This window comes from Marmota flaviventris, chromosome 2, assembly GCF_047511675.1.
Source record: "Marmota flaviventris isolate mMarFla1 chromosome 2, mMarFla1.hap1, whole genome shotgun sequence".
Classification (NCBI taxonomy): Eukaryota; Metazoa; Chordata; class Mammalia; order Rodentia; family Sciuridae; genus Marmota; species Marmota flaviventris.
In genome coordinates, this window is record NC_092499.1 from 22,977,739 (window position 1) to 22,999,950 (window position 22,212).

The 22,212-nt window shown below is 35.5% G+C and overlaps 1 protein-coding gene across 3 annotated transcripts in view; it reads left to right on the forward strand.

The window, feature by feature from the left end:
• Positions 1 to 22,212, forward strand: part of Cep128 (centrosomal protein 128) — a 393,967-nt gene that overhangs the window by 3,374 nt on the left and 368,381 nt on the right. For all 3 annotated transcript variants that reach the window (XM_027931718.2, XM_071607633.1, XM_071607634.1), the window contains exons 3-4: positions 17,686 to 17,832; positions 20,928 to 21,083. In XM_027931718.2, the coding sequence (XP_027787519.2) occupies positions 20,943 to 21,083 (141 nt within the window). In that variant the 5' untranslated portion in view covers positions 17,686 to 17,832; positions 20,928 to 20,942. The remainder of the gene's footprint in view (positions 1 to 17,685; positions 17,833 to 20,927; positions 21,084 to 22,212) is intronic.

Here is a 22,212-nt window from a genome sequence, read left to right on the forward strand (position 1 = left end):
TGATTCTGATATGAAATGATTATGTATTATTACCTATCCACACATAAAATTCTACCTTTTCTCTTGTAATGGCTACATAGCAGTCTGATGTATCCCTTATCAGCTAATTTGTATTTTTTCTTATAAGTATAAATAATTTTGCAGTGAAATTCTTATACATATCTATACTTAAGATGTATAAATATATTTCCTTTTGTTTTCCTAGGATGACATTTATAGAAGTAGAATTTGAAAGTCAAAACCTATGCATATTACTTACTTTTATTTATATTTCGAAGTTCTCCAGAAGAGCAGTTCTAATTTTTATAGCTAATACTCATACAAGTATGCCCTTATGAACCCCTGCTTAAAAAAAAAATGTAATTATATTATTTTAATTTGCAATTCTTTAGTGAAACTAAGTATGTTTATATATTTGTTAGTGCTATTTGTATCCTGTGAATTGCCTGTTTATGTATCCTTTGTGCCTTTTACTACCAGACTATTCTTCTTGTACTTTTAAAAAGCTGATTAATCTTTTGGTTCTCATTTGTGAATATTTTTCTGAAATTTTCCTTTAGTTTTAAAATCTTGTTTCTGGTGTTTTATTATCAGTAATTATGGATGATTTTTTTTATTATCAGTAATTATGGATGATTTTAAGAGGCTTATCAGGCCATTTTCAGATGTATATACCTCTGATAAAGGCCTGATAAATTCATATAACTTTAACATAGATCTTATACAATGCTGATACTTGAAGTGTTTGGGAAATGGAAATATTTGTGGTTACATGAATCCACTTAGCTAATGAACATTTAAAAATCTTCTCTCTACTTAGGGTTTGTCAGGAACCAAGTGCTGGTGAATGAATATGCCCAGGAGTGAATGGATGAGTGAATTAATGATAAGCCTGATGCTGAATACCCTTAATTAATTGTGCACATCCCACTTGATAGAGAACTAGGACTTTGGGTTATTTTCCCCTCTTTCGGTGGGAAGCAGTTTGGAGATGTTGTTGCCCATTTTTCTATAGAAATGGAATGTAGAAATTGACAGTGGGGAAATGTAAAAGTGGTCCACTTTACGCTTTGAATATCCCTTGCTGCTGTTCCATTGTAATTTATTTTTAAAACGAATGTGTTTCTTTCTCTTTCTCCTTGTGCCTCCCTGATCTCTCCTCTTCCCTAATCTCAGGGGAAACAGGACTACCTTTCTTCCCCATTTTAGGCAGACTTTGGGGATGTTTTGGGGGATGTTACCTGTAGATCTCAAAAAATGACTGTGTTCCAAATTAACAAGTGAATTACAACTCCAACAAAGAGCACTTGGAATGTAGCCTTTAAATCTCATCTTTAAAAGCTCCTTGTTCCTGCTAACGGATAGAATCACAGCAGTGGGACAGGAGTCCTCTGTGTTTCCCCTTCACTAGCAAAGCAATAAAACTTCTTTTTCCTTTTTCTTAAAAAAAAAAAAAAAAAAAAAGCTAGCATAGACCCTGGCTTGTAGTTAGAATCCTTCTCACTGAATTTACACTTAAATTTATTTTATTATCCGGTCTGATTAATCTGGAAACAAATTTCAAACTGTTAGGCTTTATAAACAGCAAGTACTAATTAAAATAATAAAGAAATTCTTTTGGCAAATGGCCTAGATTAATTATCTTAAGTCTTCAAACAATAGGGACTGAGTTGTAAAATAGCATAAACATGAATACTTAACAATGTCTATTATAGGATAAATGAGGTATATAATTCAAATTCATTTTAACACATACTAAAACTTATTAGTAATTGAATCAAACCTAAGGTTTACTTGAGTAATTGTTAATCATTTTAATTTACAATAGTCATTTTTTAGCTTCTTGCATTCCTCAATTATTTTTTTTAATATTTTATTTTTTAGTTATATTTAGACACAATACCTTTATTTTGTTTATTTATTTTTATGTGGTGTTGAGGATTGAACCCAGGGCCTTGCACATTCTAGGCAAGCGTTCTACCTCTGAGACACAACCCCAGCCCCTCCTCACTTATTCTTTATCTGTACAATAAAACTCTAAATTCAAATTACCTAGGCTCATCACCATCTGGATCCATTCTCTGTGTTGTTTCCATGTACCAGTTGCCGCTCACAGACAAACCTATTTTAGCCATTTTAAAGTCTTCACTCTCCCACCATCAAGCTCTTTTTTCTTTCTACCATTCATAAAATTGACTATTCATTCTTTAAAATAATAATCACAGGGACTGGGGCTGTAACTCATGATGTATTTGCCTAGCATGCGTGAGGACCTGGTTTCAGTTCCTACCACCACAGGAAAAAAAAAATAGAAAAAAGAAAAAAAAATAGTTATAATAATTCACTTTTTCTACAGTATTTCCCTTTACTCAGAAAAACATAGCTCAGGCTAAACCACGCAAAGGCTAGATTATGTTAGAGTAAAACATCTTTTTCTTAGACAGGCTTATACCTATAGGTAGTCCAAGATCTTTCTTCTCAAGAGACTTCTGGTAAGATCAACATAGCATGGTCCATGTCCTAAAGAGTCAGTAGCAGATACAAAATAAGAAACACAGAAAGACAACCAGAGAGGATCCCTGAAATCATGGCTGACAGATGGAAACCTTTAAAACAGATAGACCCACACATACAAATTTCTTCCACTTACTTTACCTCTGACAGACCAACTCCAACTGCAAGATTGTATAATAATTCAGAAAGCTATTCAAAAGCTAGATCATTACAGTAAAACATTATCTTAGACAGGCTTATACCTATAGGTGGCTCTATCTTCAACTTACTTTGCCTCTGACAGACCAACTACAATTGCAAGATTGTATAAAAAAGAAACAGACAACCAGAGAGGAGCCCCACAACCACGGATGACAGATGTAAACCTTTAAAATAAACCAGTCAAGATCTTTCCCAAAAGACTACCTATAGTATCAGTGCAGTATTGGCCATGTCTTAAAAGAAGGCAGTAACAGATATAAACAAAAACACAGGCAGACAACCAGAGGAAATTCCCAAACCCAAGGTCAACAAACAGATGAGAACCTAGAACAGACCAGAAGGAAGTAAATATCCCTAGGTTCTGGAGTCCTGCTTAACCATGACTCTTATACCAGTGGCACCACAGATGTCCCCACAAAGAAGGACCAGGTGTGTGGACTCAAGGGTCTTGCATACACACCAAGGGATTTACGGGATGTCCAAGGGTGTTGCAACTTTACTGAGTTCAGTTTCCTTTTTCTCAAAGTGGATCACCATGGAGCAATCTGTACCATTCAGGGAGAGAAGGCAGGAGTTCCCCAAAGCAAAAGGAGTTTGGCAGCTGCCAAAACTCCTCAGTTATTCCCTCAGTTCCCTTTGCTCACCAGAATAGCTCCTCTGGTTCGACCTGAGACAAACTCACCTGTTTTCTTACTCTCCCGAAGTTGGCTCTCAACAATTTAGTTGGCCAGCTACTTTGCATCCTCAGCTTAGAAGTGAGGTTGCTTGGAGAATCAAGCCTGCCCAAGAAAGCAGGAGCAGGGGCTGCTTTCAGGTCCCATCTGGGTGTGGTGCTAAATTTGTCACTGAAATCTTGGTCCTTGTCCCTGAAGCCAATCCAGTAAAGGTTTTGAGAAAAAGGAAAAAGAAGTTTTATTGCTTTGGTAGCAAAGGAGAAACACAGGTGACTCCTGTCCCAGAGGCTGTAATTCTTGCTGTTGTTTTGCTGTAGCAGAATATCTGGGACTGCGTGATTTATAAAGGAAAGAATTTTATTTGGGTTACAATCCCAGTGTCTAGATAGTCCATGCAGCACCATGCTATTATCTGAGAAGAACCCCACTGGCTGCCTGGGCAATGAGAGGGGGAGGGGAGGTCACATGGCAAGAGAAATAGCAAGGGAGGCAGTAGAGAAAGCGAAACTCCTTTTAACAACCCATTTTTTAAAAATATATATATATATTCTGACACAATATCTTTGTTTTATTTATTCATCTATTTATTTTATGTGGTGCTGAGGATCGAACCCAGTTCCTTATGAAAGCATGCATGTGAGGCAAGCGCTCAACCACTTAGCTATAACCCCAGCTCCCAACCCATTGTTTTGGTGACCAATTAAATCCTGGAAAACCTAACCATGTCCCAGCATCCAGCTGTTAATCCTTTCAGAGGGTGATGTCTCCGGTGACAGAACCACCTTCCTTCTAATCAGTTTCCACCTCTTGAAGGTTCCTCCACCTTTCAAGATCCCTATACTGCGACCAAGCATCCGGCACATAAATCTTTGGAGGACAAACCATAGGAAACTATGAACAAATAGTCTGATGAAATTTAGAGTCTAGTAGGTAGACAGACAGGTAAACAGCCAGTTAGCAACCTGTGGGATGTGATGAGGTCCTGCCACAGTGGGAATGCAGCAGAGGGCACTTGGGGCAGTGAAGGAAGTCACTCAAGGGAAAGTTTCCTCTGAACTGAGACTGGAAGGAAAAGTTGGAGTTAGTCAAGGGAAAAGAAGGGACAAGAATGTTCTAGATGGTAAGTGTAGGGTAGGCCTGAAAGTGTGATGAGTGTGATGTATTTGGGAAAATGAAAACAAAACATCCATGACACCAATAATTATATTTCCTGTAGTATTTAATTAGTGTCTTGCTGCGTTATGGAACTGTGAGAAAGATCACTTCTGGCTGGAGGGAAGAAACTTCACTGAGATTGTATTATTATTATTATCATTAATTAAATTTTTTTTGTACTGGGGATTAAATCCATGGGTGCTCTACCACTGAGCCATACCCCAGCCCCCCCCCCCCCCCCCCTTTTTTTTAAATTTAGTTTTGTACATGGTGCTGAGGATTGAACCCAGTGCCTTACACATGCTGGGCAAGTGCTCTGCCACTGAGCCACAACCCCAGCCCCTGAGATTGTATTATTTAAGCTTAGCCTGGAAGGATGAGAATTTATGTAGGTGGGAATATTAACAGGAGAAGGTATTCCAATACTAATGAGGGTTGGGAACATAGGGGAATAGCTGGTGTAATAGCAGAATGTAGGCCTTTATAGTCCATGATTTTTTTTTTTTTTTTAAGAGAAAGGTGAGTAACTGGGGTCTTGAATTCTTGATTCCTAGATCCAGTGGGCAGTGGTGAGTCAGTGAAGGTTGGAAAGGATAGGGAAACAGAGTTAGGAAGCTATTTTGATGGCTAGGTACAAGTGAAGAAAAGTCCTGAATTGTAAGTAGTGCCCAGGGCAATGACAAGGGATAACTGGTTAGGACACTCCACCTTCCAGAAAGATTTAAAGATTTGCACACTTGGCAGCTGTGTAACCTTGAGTGCCTTAGTTTCTCTAAGCCTTTTTTCTCAGGAATATATTGTGATGGACATGGTACCTATTTGTAGAGTCATTGTCATATAGCAATTTTTGATGTTAAAGCCTTAGCTATTATCTTTGAAGGTTTTTAGAATTGGCATTCTTAACTGGGGTCCACTCCATGTACCTCAGAAATTCAATTTTGTAATATAATTGATTTTAAATGATACCAATTCCTTTTTGGTCTTTTCTAATTCTTTTCTAATCCTATGTATCTTAATTTATGCATTTAAAACATTTGGGAAGGATTCAAATGCAGTGATGGATAAGTCCCTTTTAATTTAGAAATTTTTATTATATTTTGGAAAGAAAATATATATCATTCTATTTATCTACTTTTAAAATTCAGATAAGAAACATAGAACTTTTCAGTAAATATATTAATAAGTACAATAAAATGTATTCTGGGTCTTTATTATAGAAAAGTTAAGGGAAAGGTGTAAAGGTATAAAGTAAAAAAATGGTGGGCAAGAAAGAAAGAAAATATAGGGATTGGGAAAGAATGGTGGGAAAAGAAAGCTGTGTACATATACCATCCCAAAAGATAATATTTATTTATTTTAAAATAAGGCTTTAGGATATGACTTCTAAAAATATAGGAACATTTTCCTGTCTAAAAGAGGTTGTAATCATTCTTAACAAGAAAAAAGATTATTTTAAAGCCATCCTAAAATAGCTGTAGAAAGTTGGATTTATAGCAGATTTACATATTTAACACTTTACCATCTTATTTTAATTTTTAAATCTCTATTTCCAAGTAAATAAGAATTTAAAGAATACTCTGACTTTAAATGCATTTCTGGAGAGGATGAGAAGCATGGATCATGAGAAATAAGGAGCAAAGGGCAAAGGAAACTTTTCAGTGATGTATTTGGAACTTGAACAATGCTTTTTACATGTGTGAATACAATGGGAAAAAGCATGTACTTAGAAATACAAGATTTGGGTTCTAGTTCTGCTATTATAATTTTTTGCAAAGCGATTGTGGGCAAGTACTTAAACATTCATTTTATTTTAGTAGCAAAAGTAAAGTTGTAATTATATCAACTTTATAGGATTGAAATAAAAACATGAGAAAATGCTAACATAAAGACTTTGTAAGCTCTACAGCCATATGCAAATTTAAGGTATAAATGACAATAAGAAATATTTCCCTTTGTTAAAATTGTCATTGTTTTTTGGTTCATTAGGAAAGTCAAGAATAGTTTCTTTTTAACAAGTATGCTTTATGAAATGCTTAAGAAACAACTTGTTTTTCATGAAAAACTGAAGTTGTTAGGGGAAACAAATACTTCAATTGCTACTTAAAATTGCTTTGAATTTTTTTTTCTCAGAAACTTCTAGCCTGTCATGTATTATATCAACTGCTTATGCCTATTTTTTGCATCCTAACTTGGATTTGCCTTTTTTCTTTCCATCATTATAAGAAGACTATCACATACATCTGCAGTCTGAAACCATCTCTTCTGAAGGATTAGTAGGGTCCAGAGGAAACTTCAGCAAATCAATTATCTTCTGAACCAAAGCAAATGACTTATTAGTAAAAACTATAGATAATATATATGTATGTATACACATATACATATATACCTATATACATATGCTTATGATATATATCTCTCTATAACTGTATATATCAGCATTTCTGTATAACCGATAAAACATTGATGCATACAACAATAAATGTTTAATGCTTGGACAATGGGTCAGTTAGGCTGTCTGTTTATTGTGGTCAGACTCGTTCACTTGTCTGGGGTGAGCTGGCTGGTCTGCTGAGCTAAGCTGGAAGACACTGGGGCATGTCCTCATACTCAGGAAGAGTTTTAGAGCAAGATGAAAAGAAAGAAGACTTCCAAGAGAACATGTGCCACTGCATACTCCCATTTCAAGCCTCTACTTGTATCACAACCACTAAAATCCTATTGACCAAGCAGAGCCCAGAGTTGGGGGTCCTTGGCAGGTAACTACTTATGGTGAGAGGGCAGTGTATATAAGAATTTCGGCCACATTTTATAATGTATTACACTGCTGTCCCTCTTTTCCCACTTAGTTTCTGGTAAACACAGTAATGGGAAGACTTTCTAAGTAGTTTGCTTAAAATCAAATCCTTTTGCTCAGTAACAATATTTCATCCTCATTTTATAGTTTATAGGTATGGTGTTATGGTTTTGATATTGAGATCTTGCCCCCAGAGCTCTTGTGTTTATGCAGAAATGTTCAGAGATGAAATGATTGGATTGTAAAATCTGCAACCTAATGAGTCTATCCTACTTTGAATGGACTGAGTGGTAACTGTAGGCAGATGGGTTGTGGAGAAGGTAGATCAATGGAGGCTGGTGTACCCTTCTAGGTACATCTTCCCTGTCTACCACAACTCCCTTTCCTGATCACCTCCTTGCTGCCAGAGGGGAGCAGCTTCCCTCCTCCATGCCCTTCCCCCATGATGTTCTGCTTCATCTTGGGACCACAGCAATGGATTTGGTTGACTGTGGACTGAGACCTGTGATATCATGAGCCAAAATAAACTTTTCCTCCTTTAAGTTTTTCTTTTTGGGTATTTTGGTCACAGTGATACAAAACTTTGTTAAAACAGAAATTGCCACTGAGAGTAGGGTCATTGCTGTGACTAACCTGACCCAGGTAGTTCAGAAGCCTTTGGAAATGGTTTGTGGGAAGAATTTGAAAAAGTTTGAAATTGCAGGGTAGAGAAGCCTTAGAATTTTGAAAACAAAGCTTAACGGGGGATTCTGGTGGAGACTCAGAAGACTAGATGCTAATAGGAATGACTGTGCTCGTGAGGTTTCAGAGGGAAATGAGGGCTCCATTTGGAATTGGACTAGAGGTCACTCCTGTTATATTCTAGTAAAGAACTTGTCTCCATTTTGCCCATGTTCTGATTCTGTGTGAGGCTGAATTTAAAAGTGATGGACCAATTACACTGGTGGAGGAATTTCAAGGCAGCATAGCATTTAATTAGTGGGGTGGATATTGCTGGCAGCTTTTAGCTAAGTTTATTGTGAGAATCTGGAGGAGAAAACAGAGCTAAAGATTTTAAAAACTTGCAGTTTGGCCAGAAAAGAGTATAAGGTTGGGGCCAAGGAAGGTTGTGCTTCTTGCAGAGATTGCAGCTTCTAAAGAGATGCAGAGACAATAAAGAAAGATGGCTTGAGGGCATCTCAGGAATTTGTAAGACTACATCCATTGCAGGCTCAAGGATATAGAAGGCAATATTCCTATGAGAAGAAATCATGGGCCACCCTGCTTACATAGGGATCCTAGGAAGTTGTTTCACCAAACTGAGCCACTGGGACACTTAAAGGGTGCTGTAGCCCTGATCCCAGGAAGCTCAGCTGCTTTGAGAACTGGCAAAGTTTAGCAGGCAAAGTGTAGTAGGGTTGGAGTCCCTTTGGGCTTATCCCCTTGGGGTGATATGCATGAAACTGAAGTGAAGCCAGAAGTGAAATGGAGATGCCAGGAATTAAGAGATGCCATTTCATAGACTGTTTGCAGAGAAAAGCTACTGGATGTGGAGGCAGCCAGAAAGAAGAGGCCATGTACACTGTCCTGGTAAGGCCAAAGGGGCGGGACTGCCTAAGACCTTTGGAGAGCATATCTTGCTGACATGTGTCCTGGATGCTGTACTCAGAGTTATGGGAGTTGTTTGCCTAGCTGGATTTCGGTTTTCCTTTGGCCCCATTACTTCTTTCTGTGGCCCTATTTCTCCCTTTTGGAATAGGAGTGCCACTATATATTGGATATATGTAACTCCCTTTTGAGTTTTATAAGGGCTTACAGCCAAAGAGTTTGCCTTGAGTCAAATGAGACTTTGGATGTGGACTTTTGGGCAGAGCTGAAACTGTTAAGGCTGTGGGAGATAAATGTTATGGTTTGGATATGAGATGTCTCTCCAAAGCTCTTTTGTTTCTGCAATATTCAGAGGTCAATTGATTGTAAGAGCTATAACCTAACATTCATCCTAGTTTGAATAGATTGTAACTGTGGGCAGGTGGGGTGTGTCTGGAGAAGTGGGTCACTGAGAGCATGTCCTGGAGGGGTGCATCTTCCCTGTGTCCACATCCTCCCTGCCCCTGTTTTCTTGCTTTCATTAGGGTAGCAGTTTCCCTCTGCCATGACCTTTTCCATAATGTTCTGCCTCACCTTGGGCCTACAGCAATGGAGGCTGCCATCTATGGACTGAGACCTCTGATACCATTAGGCAAAATAAACTTTTCCTCCTCTAAGTTGTTCTTGTCAATTATTTTGGTCACAGTGATGCAAAACCTGGCCAAAACACCATGACTAATGTGGAAGCTCTGTCAGAGCATCAGTCTTTGTAGTCTGTTTTCCCTTATTTGTCTTCTGTTCCGTAGAGGAGAGTGTATCTTTCACATATTTAATCCTGATTAATTCTTCCTAATTGAACTGCTGATTCTCACCTGGGCAGTAATTCTTCCAAATTTCCTTTCCTGCTTTTTTTGCAAATTAGGATTGCAAAATCAGCTCCTAAGATAGAGGGACCAATTCAGTAACACATTGTGTGAAGCAGGCCTGGTTGGGATTGGGGAAAATGAGAAGATGCCTGCCTAACTGTAGGGAAGACATTGTTTACATTCATTGCCATGGGAATATTTATTCCCAGCATTGCCAGACCTTTGGATTTTTCAAGAGAAGCTGAAATTAGAGTTATTTGTTTTCAAATTAAAGTTTTAAAATAGTGTTGTTGTTAAACACACATTGGTAGGTTGAGTTTGTCTAGGTCCTCCAATTTTTATTGTCTGATTTAAGCCAAATGGCCAGAAACTCAGAGTAAACTCTTTTTGTTCATGCTGATCTCTTGTTCAGTCTGTGGCGATTTGGACTATTAGAGGTTGTGTGAACTCTCTGAAAACTTAACTCTTGTCTGCTATTTTGGAAATATTGTATTATTTTAAAAATTCTATTTACAAATGCAAGAGTATATATAATTTCAGTGCTCAGCCAAGTAATAAATTCATCTCAGAATTTTGGTAGCAATCATTTTGTGGAAGTTTTCTTTCTTCTTCTTCTTCTTTTTTTTTTTTTTTAAATCTTGACCTGTTTTATTTTTATTTAATTTTTTCTACTGCCTCGTTTATTTTAGAAGGGTTATGGTTATATGAGTCTAAAATATTTGTGTAATTCTGTTGTGGGGGGGCTGTTAAGTAACCTAATTTTCTTTTGAAATTTCCTGGTTTTTAACAGATACCTACGTAGTCATCTGAGCAGCTACATTTGCATGTCTGCATAATCAGTCATTGTGTATGCTGCATGGACTTTCCTAGAAAACATGTCTTTGTACTTCTTGCTGCATGGACATTTATTCATGTGATTCTTCCCTTATACTTAGTGGTGCTGGACCAGGGTGGACCTCTCAATATTGAGGAACAAAAATATAGCTTGTAAGTTGAGCCTACCAGGTTTCTCTCATGGAATAGTGGGGTGTGTGTATGTGTGCACGTGCATGTATGCATATGTGAAAGAAAGCATTCTATTTCTTCCAAGTTAACTTTCCGAAAATTAATTCTTTACATATAAAATGGATTGCAGCAGTATTTACTTTGTAGGGCTGATGTTAGGATTAAATTAGCTAACGTGTAAAGTGCTTAGAACAGGGCTTGACCCACAATGAAGGCCATATAAGTGTTGGTTATCAACATTGTTGTTTACTTCAGCTTCTGCCATGATGATCACTATTACCATTCATTTTCTTTTTTCTTCTGTTTCTTTCACTTATACTAGCTCTAGTATGTTCTGGGATTTTTGGGAACTCAGAATGTTGATTTCAACAATAAATATTGTTCTTACCAGATTATTATTATTTTTTTAGAGAAGAGTTCCTTTTCTCATTATTTGACCCCACCTTTTCTTGACCGACATTCATATGAAATAGCATAGTAATTAAAAGGTTGGACTTTGGAGATAAGACTCTTTGGATTTGAATTCTGACTCTGCCAGTTACTAAGTTATTTTACTTCTATATGTTTTAGTTTTCTATAAAATGAGGATGATAATAATATTATAAGGATTAAGTGAGAGTACATAGAAAGTAGATAGTACAGAGATTAGTTCATAGAAGACTACAAATATATAGCAATTATTTTAATAAAGTTGAACATTATCACACCTTTCTATAAGTGCAAGCAGGTAGTATTGTATCATTTGTATTCTTGCAATTTTACAAAACAGCAAGTTAAAATGAAAAAATTTGACTTGATTTATGTCATATATTTCAAGTTGCGAGGTGTCCTATTTATTTAAAAGGCATCTATAAGTTATGGTTTGAATTTAGTCTCTTCTAGCTGTGTAGCCACTGGGACTCTCTCTTTTTTTTTCATTTTCAAAAAAGATGATACTTTATTCATTTGAGACAAGAATATTGAGTATGTCAGATGGTATTCTGAAGCAGGGAATAGAGAGGTAAATAAGATATCATTTCTGCCCTCAGAGAGGTTACAAATCCTGCCTTGCAAGGTTGATAAGAGGATAAGCTAACCTTTACTGAGACACTTTTCTATTTGCAAAGTTCCTGTCCCACCTAGGTGCTCAGTGAGTGGTGGCTCTATATTTGCACCTCATATTCTGATTTCCTATGATGTGTTCCTATTGTAAAATCAAGGTACGTGTTTGCTTTATCAGTTTTTAAAAAATCTTTCATATTGATTTTTACTTTTCAAATCTGCTTATTAAACTTTCATCTTCAAGTTCTTCAGCAAGAACATCATTATTTTCTCCTTGACCCTTATAATTGGCTATGACACAGTTTGCTGGATCTTCTGGTACTGCACTTTAAATAGTTTTAGAGTAAAGGCCATTATTTGTGTAACATGTTAAGGCAGGAGGCTTGAAAACTGGGAACTAACTCCAGAGGGTGGGGGAAATATATCACAGTGCTTGCAAAAAAGTCCTCAGATGGTGTTGTACATACAAGACCCCCCAAAATAAGTGCTTGCTTACATGGACCCTATTAGTGGTAGTTCTTGTCTAAAGTCTGCTGTCTTTTTTCTTGTATCTTGGATCTGTTTTGTATTAGAATCCCCAATATTTTCTCATCAGAGGCTTATATCCCATGAGTAAATATCCCTTTCTGGCTACTCATTTATTTCTTTCTGTCTTTACATATGCAGACTTCTTCAAAGAGTGATTTATACTTATTGCTGCTGCTCCTTACCTCCTGTTTACTGTACAACCGGGCGCCTTCCTCACTTACACTGCTTTACTCAGACTGCTTTTGATATGGTCACTAACAGTTCCAAAGGATGCTTTCTAGTCCTGTTCCTATGTGACCTGTTATATTAGTGTATCAGAGTTTAGTTTCTCTCTAAACAGGGGAGACAGACACCGCACAGAAATGTGAACAGGATAAGTTTAACATAAAGTAGGGGTTGGTAAGCTATTTCCCATGGACCAAATTCAGACCACTATAGGCCAAACCAAATGACCTCATTCATTTCCATATCACCATGCTTTTATTCTACAGTTGCAGAGACTAATAGATGTGACAGAGACTATATGTAATGGGATTGTCTCTAAAGGAATAGAGAGAACTCAGAATTCCCAAGATTGAAGGAAAGTATTCAAGGCAGGTATCAACTTGGAGGGAGGCCCTCCTGGAGACTGGGATTCAGAACCATTGGATGGTGGCAAGACTGGGTATCTTAGACCAGCGCTGGACAAGTACTGAATACTGTTCTAGGACAAGGCAAATATGGCTGAAGGGCAGGGAGCTGCAACCAGGACTGATATCAGGAAACATCTCTGGGGTGTGTGTAGGCTGAAGTTGGGAGATTGACTGCAAAGGTACCTGTTGCCATTCACTGGGAATCTGAGTAGGGAGGTGGCGCTATTAAAACTTGATGGAGATTGACTGTCCTTCAGCAGGATTCTGAAATGGAAATGCAGCAAATGGAAAACTTTGGAACCAAGATGAGAAACCCGTTCCTCCTGTCGTGTCCTTCTAGTATCCTCTATGGCAAAACTTACTGTTACACCAACTAAAAAGGAGAAGTGTTTAAAGTTTCTGTTTACAAGGAACAGAATGGAGAGTACGTTTGGAGTTGAGAGACAGTGAATTAGCTGGCAAAATTTTTACGAGTTCTTTTCTCACTTTCTTCAAACCCTCCTTTCCACAACTTTTGTTATACCATTTCACCTGATTTCCTACTTAGTTTTCATGGTTGAGTCTCGCTTGCTAGCTCCTTCTTTCTGCCTTTTGTATGTTGGGGTTCTTCAGGGATTTTCCCTTGCTGTTCTTTTTACTATATTTTTTTTTTCTTCTGGTCTCATCCATTCTCATTCTGTCATCTCCCAGCATTTCCTTAATACCACATATCCAGGTGCATGTTAGACATCTTTACTTGAATTCCTTCCATGATATACAAATTGACTCTTCCTTCCTACCTGAAACTTGGAAAAGTTCTATTTATGTTTCCCTACAATAATTTTCTCTTACTTACTCATTTTAGTAGTCCATAATCCATCCAGCTACCAGGATCAGACATCTGTATTTCATCTTTTATTCTTTGTCTCATATTTAGTTCATCTCTGCCACTCTTTGTCTCTACTGCCATTGGCTTATATGTGCACTTAATGGGTTGCGATGGTGTCTAAACTCAGCTCTGTAGGATGTCCTTTTTACCATGTCACTTCCTGCTCAAGATTGTTTTCTCCCCCTTTATAGTAGTAGCTTTCAAATGTTTTTCTTTTCTTTTCACAAGAGAATTCTTTTAAAAGCGTACCCATACATAGCAAGCCATGGTACAAAAATCACATGAAGGTAGCAAAGCTCATGGGAAAGGTAAAAGAGCTGTACATATTTGGGCCATCTCTAGTTTCTCTAAGACAGTCTTTAACTGGACTCTATTACTTGATCTTAACCATCTATCAAACTTGTACTCATCTTTCAAGATGGGTGGAAGGATCCTGACCTGACTCCTCTAGAATTTGTCTTATTTCTTAGCTCACCATATGAAATAACTCTCATACTTTTTATTCCTCCCATTAAAATGTGACTTACTTGTTTACTTTGATCTGTAATTTCTAATGTAGTAATAGTTTATAACAGGCTGATGGACTGGACAGTTGATTTTAATCTTACTTGAATTTTATTTTTATATGGAAAGGGTTTGAGGCAGAGCTCTCAAATCCTTTGGCTATTGAATCATTGTGAAAAACATTCTAAAATTTGAATTTATTTTATGATTAGTCTTAAAATATACTTCCCATTTCCCTTCTAAATATCATCATCATTACCTTGAACATCTTCTTTGAGGACAGTTGCCATAGATAGGGACTGCTGAGGCACAATGGAGGCTATAGAAGCAATCACCTACTTAACATGCACTAGTCAGTCTTTGTGAAATATCATCCCTGATGTTGGGTGCTTATCTTTTATGGAACAGCTTGCAAATCCTAATTGTTTTAAACTGACTCTGAGGAAAAGAGATTTGAGAATCAATAAATTATAGCTCTCATACATACAAATGTGCATCATTATAGTGAAGACAATCTGATGGCTCTTTTAGGTCAAATAACAAAAGAGGTGGACTTGAGTTTATAAAGGCTTTCTTCCAATCCTCTTATTACAAGGTTTTACTCTCTCTGGTCACTGTGTTCAGGTTTGCATGTGGGCATTTGTCTTAGATTCTCAGTAGGAGTGAATTGATGGGGGTTTGCTACTTGCTTTGGTGGCTGTATGTCTTCTTTGTAAGCTTCATTAAGGCAGAAACAACAATATTTATATCTTTAAATATTGATGTGTTGGGAGCAACTAAATAACTGTTCTAAGAATTCAACCATCTGCTCTCCAGATCCTGAGCTTTCTCTAAGATTTTAGAGACTTTTACCCAAGGTCACACATCTTAGTCCTCTTTAGTCTCTGGAAAGGTCTAAAAAACAGGTAGCACAAATGTTGTTTTCTTGTCAGTGACAAGGTTTGTTTTATCAATTACTGCCTTCTTTAATTGAAGGACAGACTTTTTTCACCTAAAACCAGAATTTGGAAAATTCACTTTAGTTAAATTTTTCTTCAAGAGCACAATCATTCTTCATATTTATTAATTCATTCATTTCTATCATAAGGAATGTTTAAAGTTCAAATTGAGTGAGAAATTCATTCTCACTCAATTTGGACTTTTTCTTTTAAACTTTTAAAAATAATGATTAAAAATTTCCTTGAGTATATACAGATGCTTTTATACTTAATAACTCTTTGGGCTTCAAATTACAATATTGATTATATGTCACTCATGAACCATTTTTGGTTTTCAAAGTAAAATTTGATTGCATAAGCAATATTAGTTTGTATTAATATATTTTCACATAGTCCTTCAATTTTTAAGTTCTTTCTGGCCTTTAGAATTTTTCTTTGAGTCAGCTTTTTAATCTAGTAACTGTCTTTTAGCATAAGTACAAAGAGAGAATAGTACACAACTTGAAGAAAAGTTAGCTTATAAATTAGCTTATAAACTCATGATAAATGGTTTCTGTAGCTAGTCAGTGCCCTTTAGTATGAACTGTGGAGACTGGCATTGTGATCCCATTTTGTCAAATTAGTTAGTGAGAACTAGAGACATGGCCCTACCACAATAGATGTCAGAAGACTAGAATATAAGGGCAAGAAGTTACCAGGGAGGAAAATGAAATATGTTCCAAGGAAAAGGGAGTTCTGAATATTGAACTTTAATTTTAACTGATTATTTGGGTTGCCAGTTTGTTAATCTGCTGTTAGCCTATTAACCTACAATCTTTTTTTAAAAAAAATTAAAGATGTTGATGGATCTTTATTCATTTATGTATATGTGGTGCTGAGAATCACACTTGCTTCACACATGCTAGGCAAGCGCTCTACCACTGAGCCACAACCCCATCCCTTTAACCTGTGATCTTTGAAGGTGATCTTTATACTTGTTTTTCTTTCTTTTAAATAACATATTTTCCCTCCTGATTATACAATAATAATACAAGTTCATGAAAGACAGGAATGTTTAAAACAATAGAAATTCATGAAGGACAGGAATGTTTAAAACAATAGAAATTAGCTGTACACACTGGATGGTTAATATACTTTTGGTATATTTTCCTCTCTTTTATTCCTGCCCTTTCCTGTGCCTCTAAATTTATATAAGGGTAATTAATATGCATCCAGATAACATAGTGTTTGTTATAAAACTGAAATTCATACTTTTATTCCTTGTTTTTCCATTAAATATTCTCTAGAAACAGGATAAGGTATTTTAAGATCATTATACTCTTAAAATATATGGATGCTCTGTATTTTTAATCATTCTCTTGTATTTTGAAATTTTAAGTTATTTTTATTGTCCCTTTAGTACAACTTCGGGTAAATATCATTATATATAAATTTTTGTATGTATTCCAGATGATTTTTTTATGAGAAGTTTTTAGAAGTATTATTACTAGATCAATGGTAATTATCTTGATAGGTAGTTGCTTGCTGATATTCAGGCATTATATCAATTGAGATAATCTTAGACAAGAGTGCTCTTTCCCTGTAACCTCACTGTCCATAGATATTATTATTTAAAAGAAAATAATAGGTTAGAAAGTGATACCATTGTTTAATTTACATTTCTTATTAGGTCAAGGTTTTTTCATAGTTACACTTGTTTTCTGATGTGACCACTCTCAGTATGCTTTTGTTGATGAAAATTGAATGAGTCTAATACATTAGGTACGGTTTTACTGGTAGTAAGTTTTATGAGGTCAGCTGTCTTTATTGCCTATGATATTAGACTGTACCATATTTTAATTTGTAGTATAAATAATACATTGTTAATGATGAATGAAGAGTGTATAAACATTACTGCTTTGTGCTTTTCTTTTTGAGTTAGTTATATTAAGGGGTTCCCAGGAATTATTTTCATGGTCTTCCTTGGTTTTGATCATTTGGTGTGAACCTCTTGTCAACCTCAGTGGCTACTCTACTCTCATTTATTTTTCTCTGTCTCCATCTACACAATGTACAACAGCTATCGACAGTCATGTTGTTGGCTGATGATGGATTGGCATCTTTTGGTAGGGATATAATTGACACTGTTGCTTTCTGCGTTGTGGCGCTGAGGGTAGGTGTCCACTTGAGTTAGCTATAGGAGTGCATTTGACCTTTTGCATTGTTAGTAATAGTTGAAGAAAATACCAAATTTTTATCAATCATGAAAATAATCTGTTTTTATTATTATATATTCTTTAATTTTCCTTAGTTTAACATTCATGAAACTTACATCATTTAAAATCCTTACGTGGTTGCTTAAAAAAAAGCCATGTAAATTTCTTAGATGTATCTCACTTTAATTCTTGATATCTCTGCAGGAGTTCCATCAGATGCAGGAGTTTGAACATCTTTTATGGCTCAAAGTGATTGAAATTAATAGCGGAAGACTTTGTGTGTGTTTGCCAGTAAAACTTATGCTGAAAAGTGTGATTCTATCTTGTTAAAAGTATGTAATCCAAGTTGGGGTAAGTGAGAGAACTTTTTTCCCTGTGTTATGTGACATTTAGAGACAATAAATATTGTCTCAAAAATTTTTTATAAATAAAAAAAATATTTAATGCTTTTAAATAAATCATCTGTTTTAGAGTTAATTTTAGGTGCTCCATATCTTCACTTGTTAGATAGTCATCTATTGATTATAATATGTGTTCCATCATAAAAACTTTGAGGTGTCTATGCCTGTGGTAAAAATATAAAATGTGGCATGAGGGATGTACATGAAATCATATTAGTGGTTTTCCCTGGGGAGGTGGGATGAGAATAATAGTGAGTAGAAGTGTACTAAGGCTTTATTTATAATGTTGTAAACATTTTCTTTTACAAAATTAGAAGCATGCATGTCAGAATGATATTTATCATTAATGTTAATTAATTATCGGTAGTAATGTATATATTTTCTTATTATATTAGTATTGTACTTTTTTGACATTTTTCCATATTATAAAGAACCATAACAATTTCACTTTTAACTATTTTTAGTCAAGTTAAAACTAAAAATTGTCTACTCATTGGAAGAGTCTGATAGACCATTTATATTCAGTGAAGTTTTCTTCAGAGAAATGATTATTATTCAAATTTTGGTGCTCTTAGAAAAATCAAGTGTCCCCAAGGATGTTTATTTTGTTGCTTGTTTTTAACCAACAACCATTATAGTAAACACATTGTTTTTATTAAGTATCACCTTTCTGTTCTGCTTGATGATTTCTTCAGTTTAGTTTTCCAAATTACAACTTTTTTAAAATAAAAATTATTGTGCTGTAAATTTTATTATTTCGATTGATCCCAGGCATAATTATTCTCTTATGTATGAGATAGAATCAGGAAATGTAAACCCCTTGCTCTAAGGCCAGTGGTTTGATTTGTTTTTAGTACTCTTTATTAAATATAGCATAGATATACCACTTAGTTTTTTTTTCTTGGTGTCTTGTTAAGATTTCATATTGGTACTTGATATTTCCTTACTTATCTTGATATGAAATAAGAGGGAACTGAGGGGACTACAGACACTTATAAACTGTGGCCTGTTATTTTCTTCATCAAGTTTAGTTAACCATTAGGATTGTTCACTCTTGGTACATAACAGATAGCAGAATATAGTGGGATGAACACGTTATTGAAGATAGAGAAGGCTGGCCGAGTCTTGGGTCTGCTACATATTACTGTATGGAGTTGGACATGTTACTCAATATCTCTTGGCCTCAGCATCCTGTATAAGTTAGGGCTAATAGTGTTCACTTTATAAAGTTGTTATGAGAATTAAAAATTGGTTTTCTATATAGGCATCCACATATTACCTGCATCCACATAGCAGGGGCTCAGAAATGTTGGTTCTTTCTCCTTTCACTAATGGAAAATGTTGGAAAGGACTTAGAATAAAAGATTATGTAGCAGAGATCCATAAGATATACTCAGAAGTTATTTTCTACATTTTAAAGACAAACTTTATATTTAAGATTAAACTTTACATTTAAGATTTCTTTTTCTATTAAATTTTAGTATAAGCTGGGAAAAGGAAAGCCAAGCTTCAGCCTTAGATTTTTTTTTTTTTAATGGGAGAGAGCAACATTGTGAGCACCATGCCTTTATATTTATACATAGGAGGGAAACAAGAACCAGAGGAAATAGTTGTAGAAGAAAGTTGAAAGTTGAAAGGCCTTGGGCAGAGGAGAAACATGAGGTTTTTTTTTTTTTTTTTTTTTTTTTAGAGAGAGAGAGAGAGAGAGAGAGAGAGAATTTTTTAATATTTATTTTTTAGTTTTCAGTGGACACACATCTTTATTTTATTTTTATGTGGTGCTGAGGATCCAACCCAGTGCCCTGCACATGCCAGGCGAGCGCGTTACCACTTGAGCCACATCCCCAGCCCAAAGCATGAGTTTTTGATTGCAAAAACTAATGTCTTAACTATACAAAGAAGTTGTATTCCATTGATTCTGATTAGATTTTGAAAAACCTAAACTCATAGCAAGAGTTCTTGCTTGTTTTTTTTAATATAATTTTATTTAATATCTTTAAAATCATATTGCTTTCATTAAATATTCTAGAATCTATACATATGTAGCATATTTTCCCTATCTTCTCTTTAGGTATATGTCATGTACTTCCAAGATACATTCAGAATAAAGATCCAAAAAGTCCAGAATATTCTGTCATTAAAGAAAAGTTTTATCATACTGTACTTAATAAGCCAGAAAAAAATGACCATATAGATATTAGGAAGATTGTAACAATTAATGTTAAAATAAAGATTGAGTTAACTTTCCACTAAGAAGAAAATGAAATTATTGGAATGTTCAATAAAATTTCACTTTTGATCAATTGAGTTTTCTCCACTGCTTCTTTGTTTTAAATGTATTTATTTTCTCCAACTTCTATTATAAGGTTTTTTGAGATTTGAGATTTTCTTGAATGAAATAATTTTCTTATGCATTAAGTAGATAATAGAAGTAAAGAGAAAAGGCATGTTTAAAGAATTTTTCTATTGATGAAATTTTTCTGTGACTGTTTCACTTTCTCTTTTGGTGGAGATGTTGAAAATGCTATCTTCTTATGTATTCATTATTATAAAATTTGTATCTCTTTTATGTCATTTATGCTGTATTTCAAATTAAGGTGTACAATTTTTGTTGTACACTGAATGGGATTCTTTTATTGTAGGACAGGCTATGCATCTTGTAGTATTTTTATGTTTAAAGAGACATGTTCACATAGTAAGCTATAAACAGAAGTCTAATATTAAGACAATTGCAGGTCCTAGTTTCAGAGAATAGCTCTGTATTTCATAAAATTTGGAAGCACTGCACATATCTAAGGAATTATTATTCAGAGTGGTAAACATTACTAAAATCCCATTCAGTCATTGTTCTCTTAAAGCACCGTAAATAGGAGGGACAATTATGTGGGGAAGTGACTTGTATTTTCAAACTATTTGTGTAGAAATTATAATATGTCAGAGGGCTAATGTAATAAAGACCTAAAAATATTCAAAAGTGAATCATTACATTAATCTCATATTTTCCTGTGTTTTACTGTTTGACCTTGACTTGGATTTGTTTTTTAGCATTTGTGTACATCAATGGCAGAATCATCCAGTGATTCCGAACGCTTCCGCTTTCATGACCGATTGAGTCAATGGGCTACCAGATCAACTCATAGGGAAACTCGAAGTAATCCTACAGTCACCGAGAAGGTCAACACTATAACAAGTACTTTACAGGTTAGTTTAATAGTGGTTGTATTTCATAGATTTTTAAATAGTTTGAGCTGAGAAATAGTTTTAGTGTATTGATTTTCTTACTACTGTAACAAATTACCACAAAGCTGAAGACTTAAAAAAAAAACTAAACTTGTTTTCTTAACAGTTCTGTAGGTCAGAAGTCTGAAAAAATTTGTTCCCTTGTCTTTTCCAGCCGCCCACACTTCTTGTTTGTGGCTCCCTTTATCTTCAAAGCCAATAAGGATGTTAAGGTTAAGCCCTTCTGACCACCTGTCCTGCCTCTCTTTTTTTTTTGTTTAGTCTTTGGGGATAAACCCAAGGTTTTGAGCATGAGACACAGGTGCTCTACCACTGAGTTATATCCCCTGCACCCACTTTTCCTTTTAAGGATGCTTGTGACTTCTTTTTTGTCCAATTAATAATGCTCTATATCTCAAGGTCTTTAGTCACATCTGTAAAATCTTTTTTGCCAAGTATGGTAAGGATCATATTCATAGGTTTTGGGGTATAGGACTTAGAAATTGATGAGTTCCATTATTATACATGATAGGTTGTTAAGAACATTCTGAAATGAAGCAATATTTCTATATAAAATATTGTGGGAGTGAAACCAGAAGAAATTATCATAGTAGATTTTTTTTTTTTTGGTACCAGAGATTGAACCCAGGGGTGCTTAACTACTGAGCCACATCCCCAGCCCTCTTTATTTTTTATTTTGAGACAGAGTCTTGCTAAGTTGTTTAGGGCTTGCTAAATTGCTGAGGCCGGTTTCATAATTATGATTCTCCTGCCTCAGCCTCCTGAGCCATTGGGATTACAGGCATGTGCTACCATGCCTAGCCTTGTAGTTGATCTTCTTGTGCACATGTGCCTTTAGAGAGGTTTTGCTGAAGTTGGCTTTATGGATGAGTAGTACACATAGAGATACCATTTTGATCTAGAGGCTTACTTAAGACAGTGTTTGAAAGTTTGACTTAGGCAGTGAGTTTTCTTTCCATATAAAGAACTTGGGAAAAGGGTGAGGGAAGGGTAGCACAGTCATGCTAGAAAAAAGAAAACTCAGAAATAGATTTTTTTTTTTTCCTATTCATGAATCCCTTACTTTTGCCTTAGCCTGGATAAGCATGGA